This window comes from Oncorhynchus gorbuscha, unplaced genomic scaffold, assembly GCF_021184085.1.
Source record: "Oncorhynchus gorbuscha isolate QuinsamMale2020 ecotype Even-year unplaced genomic scaffold, OgorEven_v1.0 Un_scaffold_556, whole genome shotgun sequence".
Taxonomy (NCBI): Eukaryota; Metazoa; Chordata; class Actinopteri; order Salmoniformes; family Salmonidae; genus Oncorhynchus; species Oncorhynchus gorbuscha.
In genome coordinates this window covers 527619-537599 of record NW_025745389.1, presented here as the reverse complement: position 1 = coordinate 537599, position 9981 = coordinate 527619, and the positions used below count along the sequence as shown (strand labels likewise).

Below are 9981 nucleotides of genomic sequence, written 5' to 3'. Positions count from 1 at the left end.
CTCAAGAGCCAATTCACCTAGCCTTACTGTTGATTCACTGATTGTATGGAGTATTTTGCTTTTAACATGAATTAAAGAGGCTATACAGAACATTTGCCTCATGTATTTCACACAGTAGCTATATCATCCTGACATTTAATGAAATGAAATTGAAAAACAATTCAGCACCACTTGGAAGTATCTAGATCAGTGTTTCGCAACCTCTGGTTCGTGGGACGTTGCTGACTGGTCCGTGAGATGGTTTAAAGGTGACTTGAAAGGGAACCAGTGATGTAATGCGTGCTCTCATTTTGATGTGGGTTATCATGAACAGCTAGTTTTGAAAAAAGACTTGTGACATCTCAGTGGTTTTGAAATATGTATTGTTTAATCACATTTGGAAACGAAAGAAATGTGTTTGTGCAAGTGAACAAAAATGAGAAATACAAAAGCCCCTCAAAAGATACACATTTGCTTACGGCTTTTGCTTGCTTTTGTTTACATTAGTCCTTGCTTTATAGAGCAGGCCTAGTATGTTAGTAGAGACCTACGGTGATGGACACTGGATTGAGATATCATCTGTATCGGGCAGGACACCGCGGAAACATCAATAATAATGCCACAACAGAGAGCACATATGGTCACATATCCACAGAATATATAGTGTCTTTCTTTCTCTTCCGTGGGGGTGGGTCAGTAAAATGTACTCCGCTTCAATATGTAGGGCCTCCGAGCTTTGGTGTTTTTCACCTGCCTCTTAAAAATATACGGTGATTTCCTTTTGAGCGGGTTGTCCCTGTTTCGATCGGCGTCAAGCACCTGTAAAGAAAGACAGAATAAGCCACTCCTGAGACTCTTCTGTGGTGCATAAGGGCATGAAAACAAATGTATTCCCTGTACATTGACCTAAACAACAAACACAATGTATGAAGTGATCCCAGACATTTTCCATACACACAAAAAGCTTATATTCTCTCAAAGTTTGTGCATAAATTTGTTTACATCCCTGTCAGTGAGCATTTCTCGTTTGACAAGATAATTCATCCACCTGACAGGTGTGGCATATCAATAATCTGATTACACAGCATGATCATTACACAGGTGCACCTTGTGCTGGGGACAATGAAAGGCCACTCTTAAATGTGCAGTTTTGTCACACAACACAATGCCACAGATGTCTCAAGTTTTGAGGGAGAGTGTAATTAGCATGCTGACTGCAGAAATGTCCACCTGAGCAGTTGCCAGATAATTTTATGTTAATTTCTCTACCATAAACCACCTCCAATGTCGTTCTAGAGAATTTGGCATCCAACTGCCCTCACAACTATGTTCAACATTGTGAACATAGTGCCCCATGGTGGCGTTGGTGGTATGGTATGGTCAGGCAAAGATACAAACACCGAACACAATTGCATTATATCGGTGGCAATTTAAATGCACAAAAATACGATGACAAGACCCTGAGGCCCACAGATTAGGGCCTCATTTATTTAATTCAATTGACTGATTTTGTTTACTGTAACTCAGTAAAATCTTTGAACTTGTTGCATGTTGCGTTTTATATTTTTGTTCAGTATATGTTCCATATATAGCACACCATGCAGCTGTGTGTTAGACCGAGATCAATCAGATCCAGCGTCAACCGCTGATGTTTTGGCAGTGTCAGAGGTGTAACTGCGTTGGAGCTGTCAAATCGGTGAGCAGCTGCTCTTGTTCACTGTCATGAAACCACACCTGTCCCACTCGCATTAGGTACTAACGTGGCAAACAGTGCCCCTCTGTCTTTGTATGTGTAGCCCATGTATCTGATGCTGTCTGGCCAAAAAGAGTATGACATGTCATATTTTTTTTTACCAGAATGAGTATGTGGCTATATAGAAATAATATTGAGGTGTCGATTACATATCACATTCCAGTGTTAAAACTTCTAAACAAGGCTGCATTGGATTTCTCGTAATGTGACTCCGTGCAACTAATGGCGATGTATTTATGCATTAGGTATAAGGACAGGGACCGCTTGTGGATTTGACAACTCTAACGCAGTTCCACCTCCGACACTGTGAGAAACAACTGCTATGACGATGTTGGCTAAAGCATATCTGTTTAAATAGAGCCCTTAAACAAGTGTTTAGTGTGTTGTTCCATGCATGATAAAGCAAGTACTAATCTGTATAGCCAAGCTAAAGAGTCTACTACGATGTGTGAGGAGCCGCGGAGTTGACAATGTGCATATCGACATGATGACACAAGACGTTTGAGAAAAGACGAGGAGGAGGTGCATTTAATGAGGTGTGTTTACCATTGTAAGGAGGCTGGCATGGAGGCTGAGTGTGACTGAGGAGTATGTGTGTGGCCCTGATTTTGTGTGGGTATGAGATGCTTCTCCCTGTAGACCAGAGATGGGCAACTCCAGGCCTCGGGGGCCTGACTGGTGTCACACTTTTCCCCCAGCTAACACACCTGACTCCAACAATCAACTAATCATGATCTTCAGTTTAGAATGCAATTAGTTTAATCAGCTGTACTTGTTAGGGACGGGGAAAAAGGCGGACACCACTCCGCCTCTGAGGAGGTGCCCATCCCTGCTGTAGACTAACGGCTTGATACAATCAGATTTGCTTCAGCCAACATCCGCATAGCGGTTGTTTTGGGGGTGTAGGAGGTGGAACTGCGTTAGAGTTTTCAAATCCACAAGTGGCTCCCGGCATTATAGCTAAAGGGAACATTGCCATTGGCTGCACTGGGTACCTGCACTGAGTATTAACAGAAATCCCATGCAGCCTTGTTTACAAGTTCGAACACTGGAACGTGAGATGTAATCTACACCTCGTTTCGGAAGATAGAAATCCTCATTATTTCGTTGAATGATTTTTTTTTTTCAGCGTCATTATCTCTATCTAGCCTCCACTTTGTCATTCTGAACTTTAACACGAGTGGGGTGGTTGCGACTTCATGAAAATGATAGCAAGAGCAGCTGCTCACCAATTTGATGGTGCCAACGCAGTTCCAACTCCGCCAAAACATCTGCAATACAGGTGTCTGCTATCGCTGGTTAATGCTTGATCTGATTGACTCTAGGCCCTAGAGTGCTTATCCCTGTACATGTTTACTGTGTGTGTGTTTGTGTGACTCACTTGAAATGTATATGACTGCATGACAGATGTTCTATTCAAATGTGAGAATTGCTCTCCGTGCATGAGCATCTGTTTTTGTAGGTATGGGTGTCCCTCACCTCTCGGGGCTGCAGCACTCTGCAGATCTGCAGTAGGTCTAGAAGCTTGTCCAGGGGCTCAGGAAGGGAGGCCAGTCTCTCCCACAGCTCCTCCTCAGTGTTATACTCCTCCTGTTCTCTCCACGACAGGCTATTCATCAGGCTGTTCACCATCCTGCACATATTCACCAGGGACACACGCCAGTAGGGGGCGCCCTGCTTGCTCTGTTTCATCTAGGAGGAGCATATAAATAAATACTAGGACTACAATATACATAAAAACTTGCGTGTGTGCATAGGTGTGCTTTGCCTTTGCACTCTCTCATGGATCAGTCAAATCTAACTACCTTCAATCCTGCTGTATCGTAATCTAGTTTGAGTGTGTGGTTTTCGATGGTGTGAGGCCCCTGTCGGTGCCCGTTGGGGCCTCTGTACGTGGGCCGTCTCGTTAACACAGCACAGCTCCCAGACTCCCTCCCGGGTGTCACTGAGTCGTAAGGGACAGAAGATTGGTGATTCTAAATCATATTAAATCCCATCATCTTTCATTTATGGATGGCAAAGGACAACACTTTTATTTTCTGCATCTCCATTGTTGAGTGGTTAGATATTACATATGGATTTGGAGGCCATGGGGGAGAAATTTCACAGAGTGGATTATTTTGTACTGAGCAGACTGAGGATAAACCACAGAAAGGACGTCTTAGTGTGTTGGATACTCCTGTGAGTTCCTTACAATATTGACATTTAGAAAACCCTACCGACCTCAAATACAAATTAGCTCCTGTTAACTTCCAAATTAACAGTTTGTTAAGACACTGAGTGCTGACACGAGAGGTAGGTACACTTTTAATTGTGCAGAAAGGTCACTTCACATTACGATGTAGCCCCTTCTTTCCCCAGTGTGTTCTCTCTCATTGTCAGTTAATTATTGAGGGACTGAGGGACAGAAAATAGTTTTTATGGAGCAGTCCAATAATACCAGCAACCAGAGTAGAGGGACTAACAGACGTTTCAGGTAGCCCCTGTCCCCACTTCTATGTCTCTCATGACAGCTCTGGGTGGCGAGATTAGTTACTGGCTAGATTTCTACATCAGACATTTTTAAGACAGTGACTACTGGTATATCCCAAATTTGGAAACATGTAATTGATCTCACCTAACCAATTGATTTAGTCATCATTCTTTGTTCTAATTACATTATTTTCTATTAAGAAAATCAGGTGTCTGTCACGTTCGTCAGAACGAGGAGACCAAGGCGCAGCGTGATAATACATTCATCTTTTAATTAAACAAAGAACACTTAACGAACGTGAAGCTACAATAACGGAGTGCTGACAGGCAACTACACATAGACAATAACCCACATAAACCAAAATGGAAAATGGCATTTTGTAGGATCCCCAATCAGAGACAACGATAAACAGCTGCCTCTGATTGGGAACCAATTCAGGCCACCATAGACATACAAAAACCCTAGACAGGACAAAAACACACATAACCCCCCCAAGGTGCGGACTCCCGACCGCAAACTTGAACTTATAGGGGAGGGTCCGGGTGGGTGTCTACCCTCGGTAGAGGCTCTGGTTCTGGACGCTGCCCCCCTTCCTTACATTCAGCCCGCTCTTGTAGCACTGACCCGTGGATCATCGTCGGTAGCTCTGGACTGAGGATCCTCACCGTAGGGGACCCTCGCTGTGTGGACCATCGCCGGATGTTCTGGACTGGGGACCGTCGCTGGAGACCCCGAGCTGGGGACCGTCGCTGGAGACCCCGGGCTGGGGACCGTCGCTGGGGACCCCGGGCTGGGGACCGTCGCTGGAGACCCCGAGCTGGGGACCGTCGCTGGAGACCCCGGGCCGGGAACCGTCGCTGGAGGTTTCGGACCTCGGCCTGTCGTTGGAAGTTCCGGACTGTGGCCTGTAGTTGGAGGTTCCGGACTGGGTACTGTCGCCGGACGCTCTGGACTGCTGAGGCACACAGTAGGCCTGGTGCGTGGTGCCGGCACTGGTGGTACCGGGCTGGGGACACGCACCTCAGTGCGAGTGCGAGGAGCAGGAACAGGGCGTACTGGACTGCCAAGGCGCACTGTAGGCCTGGTACGTGGTTCCAGCACTGGTGGTACTGGGCTGGTGACACGCACCTCAGGGCGAGTGCGGGGGATGGGGAACAGGATGTACTGGACTGTGGAGGCGCACTGAGGTCTGGATGGATGTTTATTTTCGCCCTGCAAATGCGGGGCGCTGGCACAGGACGCACTGGGCTGTACAGACTCACCGGAGATACAGCACGCAGACCCAGTGCAGGATATTCCGGCCCAAAGAAGTATACTGGAGACCAGGAGCGCTGAGCTGGCACCCTCCTTCCTGGCTGGATGCCCATTCTAGCCCGGCCAATGTGAGGAGCTGGAATAGAGCACACTGGGCTAGAATAGCGCACTGGAGACACGGTGCGCTCTATCGCATAACACGGTGCCTGACCAGTAACACGGCTCAGGTCTCCGACCTGACTGATTCAATCTCCTCGTGTGCCTCCCCTAAACAATTCTTCGGGCTGCCTCTCGGGCTTTCGTGCTAGCCTTGTACCTTCATATCGTCACCGTTCCTCTATTCTCCGGTATTTCTTCTCGTATTATCACCGTTCTGCTTTCGCTGCCTCTATCTCCTCCTTAGGACGGGGGAGCCAGGTCCATTTCCCCATTATGCACTGTTCCTCCTTTTCACGCTGCTTGGTCCTGGTTTGGTGGGTTATTCTGTCACGTTCGTCAGAACGAGGAGACCAAGGCGCAGCGTGATAAGAATACATTCTTCTTTTAATTAAACAAAGAAAACTTAACAAACTGACAAACAAACGTGAAGCTACAATAACAGGTGCTGACAGGCAACTACACACAAAACCAAAATGGAAAAATGGCAACCTAAAATAGGATCCCCAATCAGAGACAACGATAAACAGCTGCCTCTGATTGGGAACCAATTCAGGCCACCATAGACCTACATTACCTAGACATACAAAAACCCATAGATATACTAAAAACCATAGACAGGATAAAAACACACATAACCACCCTCGTCACACCCTGACCTGACCAAAATAATACAGAAAACATAGATAACTAAGGTCAGGGCGTGACAGTGTCGGCATATGCATTTCCATGCAGCAGTTATAAATTGACCTGACATGAAGTAATAAAACTGTTGTTTCACAGCCTGCAAACAAGTGTCATTGAAACAACAGTCAACCTATTCCAACATTAGGAAACGGATCCCCCCACCTAACCACGTATGTTTATAATCTGTGTGTAAAAGAAAAAAGGAAAAGCCACAAGTGCAAGTGTCTTCTAATCGCGAGCACTCTATCAGTCATCTGGTGACTTATGATTACAATCAGCCCCCCAAGGAACCCTTGGAACATTGTAAGCGATAAATCACAGAGCTTATTTGTCATAGTCGTGTCTCAGTGTGTCCCTCTCATCTCCATTCATTTATCAGACAGAGTGGGGAGGAGGGTTTTAGGGATTGAGAGAGCGTATGCGTTTGTGTGCGTGTCACGCATGCGTGTGTGTTGCGTGCTCATGTGCAAACGTGTGTGTGTGTGTGTGTGTGTGTGTGTGTGTGTGTGTGTGTGTGTGTGTGTGTGTGTGTGTGTGTGTGTGTGTGTGTGTGTGTGTGTGTGTGTGTGTGTGTGTGTGTGTGTGTGTGTGTGTGTGTGTGTGTGTGTGTGTGTGTGTGTGTGTGTGTGCGCACGAGAATGTGTGTGTCTGTGTGCATGTGTGTGTTTTGGCCGCGCGGCGCTATGTTGCTGTCAGGACCATCTGAATGGTATTAGCTCAGGTAATCAGTCTCCAGACTCCACTAGATCCAGTTCTATCTTCTTCATTTCCTCTTGCCTGTCTACGGAGTATCTGGCACGATTAATGGTCATATATAAAAATAAAAAGCAATTATGTTATACCTAAATGATTTCATTTTCAACCCTTTATCATTCCTGTGCGTGTGTGTATGCATGTGTGAGTTGAAAAGTGATGATGTGATTTTGAAAGCTTTATTGATGGTTCTAGATGGAACATTATGTTCATCTCAAAGACCATATATCTTAACACTAACCCAGAAATCTGTGAAACTATGAACAAATAGAATCCATGATGAGCCAATTCAATTGAAACAAAAACGAACAAGAGAGAAAGCGGACATATCCAGGCTCCATAAAAGAGCACCTGCACTACGGGGGCACTAACTGTGCGCGCACACACACACACACACACACACACACACACACACACACACACACACACACACACACACACACACACACACACACACACACACACACACACACACACACACACACACACACACACACACACACACACACACACACACACACACACACACCTCAGATCTGACAGGTGCACAGAGGAAGCAGCGCAGTACCTTTGAAGTGAAGAGACTGTTCAACAGCTCCTCCTCTATCGCCCGCTGTTCCTGGTCAACATCTGTCAGATAGACACAAAACAAGAGTTATAATACAGGTTTATTGTAGTACGGGTATAAAGGCATTATACAGGTAGGTACATAATAATACAAAAATACAGCTCCAATTCTGATGTAACCATTCCAGTAAAAACGTGGTTTCTATCACCTGGGTTTTTCTAGCATAGTCGAAAACAGATATATCCAACTTAATGTATCTGTTTGGTGCCAATTTAGCCCTCATAGACTATTCCTAACGAGCTGCTTTAAAGACTATTCATGTTCTGTTGGAGCCTGATCCATTGTGCCCCATGAAATCTCGGGAAAAGGTACCGTACAGCTCAAGCAAAAACAGCTCAAAGCCTTGCTAGACTTAATACTTTTTTTTTACATTCCATTTTGGAGCGTGTCACAGAGTTCAGATGAAACTAATCTTGCTTAGATGTTTAACTTAATGTTGATTAGATGTTGAACTTGATTCAACTTGATGTTGAATCAAATCCCTTTTGCTCCTTAAGCCAGGGAGTCAAAGGCTTTTTGGGGCGCAGCTAGATCGATTCACCCCTTTCCAACACCCCCATCCCACAGCAACATCTATGTAACAGTTTGTTTCTCTGACGGAGCTATGTGCTTAATAAGCTCAACCGAACAGTGTGACGTCCTGGAGCGCTTCAGTTGGCTGCCCCGGCACTAAAACCCCCGAGTCACCGAGGGTAGGGCATTGATTCAACAATTAGATGGATACATTGTGCTGTGCTAGAACAGAGGTACGCACACACCCCGTAGCGCTGCAGGTCTACCCTACGAGAACTTTGCACAAGAAATACCTCAGAGCAGTTATGCCTTCTTGATAGGAATATGTGGGTAAGTAATCACTGGATGTGAATAGATAAGATAAACACCTAGGTAAACAATGGAGGTATAGATAAGATAACTAAAGTGTGCGTGGTGAAATCCACCTGTTGCAAGAGTACGTTCCCGATGAGAGTAATTCAGTTAGTCCCTGGTCTCTGAGACCATTTCCTGTTCTTTCAAGGTAAACATCGAACTGAATCAGTTGACAGTGCAACAAAAATAATACCCAGTAAGGGTTGCAAATGAATTAACATCAAAAGGAAAGTATGTGAAAGGATACCCGTGCTTACCTGAACATAACACGCCACACGGCAAACAGAGGAGAAGCACACAAGCCAGCTGTGCCTGCATCTTCGTACAAATCCCACGCTCTGAATCCACCCGAGCTAAGCAGGACCCAAGTCCATAGGGTTAAGGGGTCAAATGCAGAAAGCGAGAGAGAAACAGAGAAGTGGGAGGTGGAGTAGGAATGTAGTCAGTCTGCTCTGTCCTTGTCTTCTCTTCTTCCTGTCAGTGACAGTGTCTGCCTGTGTCCCCTTGGCTTTAGTGAATGTAAAAGTGAAGAGCAGTGGGCTTCATTCCCTCAGTATATAAGAGGTAGAATGATGTCACAGGACCACTCTCTCACCCCCCCCCTCCCTCTCCCCACAAGCCCCTGTCATCATGACATCAGACATCACCCCCCCATCACACATCAAGGTTTTGCGTCATACAACTTTTAGACGTGGTTATTTACATTTATTTATTTATATTGATTACTTTAGAGTGGGTAGCTTGATTGTTTGTAGAGGCGAGTCGTGTGTATGAAGACCCCTGTCTCACTGGGATTCAGGGAACACACACCCAGGGCTCTACAAATACTCTATGAACAAATGTATTTCTTAGTGTTTTGAGTGTAAGTGGTATCTCATCAAGCTTATAGATCTATGTGGTAAAATTAAAGTTGCATCACTCTTTTACCTTGAGACCAAATGCTTTGATGTAAGTATGGTTAGGGATAAGAACGGGTGTGATATGTCAACCTCAACTCAGTTAAGAAGCACCTACATTAATAAATATGTAATGATTCTATTGATATATATATATTTTTTTATCATATTTTTATGAGGCTACTGGTAATCCCAAACACTGATTTATAGTCTAATTGTGCCATAGGCCATACCATCGCACTCCAGCTAGACAACACTCACAAGCAAATGATGGCCACATGCGCTCCCATTGGGCTTTCATATGCTGCCTACCCAAGCAGGAAAAAAATCTAATTAGACATGCTTAAATATATCTGTGATAAATATACTTAAGTATATTTAAAATGATCTTAAATAAGAACAATTTTAAATACATTTCAAATCCTCTAAATTGGGACACTTTTTTGTACTTAAGTGTGTTTTTAGTAAACTATATAAAGAGCAAATAAAATATACAGTGCATTTGGAAAGTATTCAGACCACTTGACTTTTTACA

At 44.8% G+C, this 9981-nt stretch overlaps 1 protein-coding gene across 1 annotated transcript; it reads right to left on the bottom strand.

The window, feature by feature from the left end:
* Positions 1-354: 354 nt before the first annotated feature.
* LOC124018665 (neurotensin/neuromedin N-like) lies at positions 355-9049 on the bottom strand. Its single transcript, XM_046334002.1, has 4 exons — positions 8808-9049; positions 7624-7685; positions 3212-3424; positions 355-798 (listed from the first exon to the last, which is right to left on the bottom strand). The coding sequence occupies exons 1-4, from the start codon at positions 8866-8868 to the stop codon at positions 673-675; spliced, it is 462 nt and encodes a 153-aa protein (XP_046189958.1). The 5' UTR covers positions 8869-9049; the 3' UTR covers positions 355-672.
* Between the last annotated feature and the right edge of the window lie 932 nt (positions 9050-9981).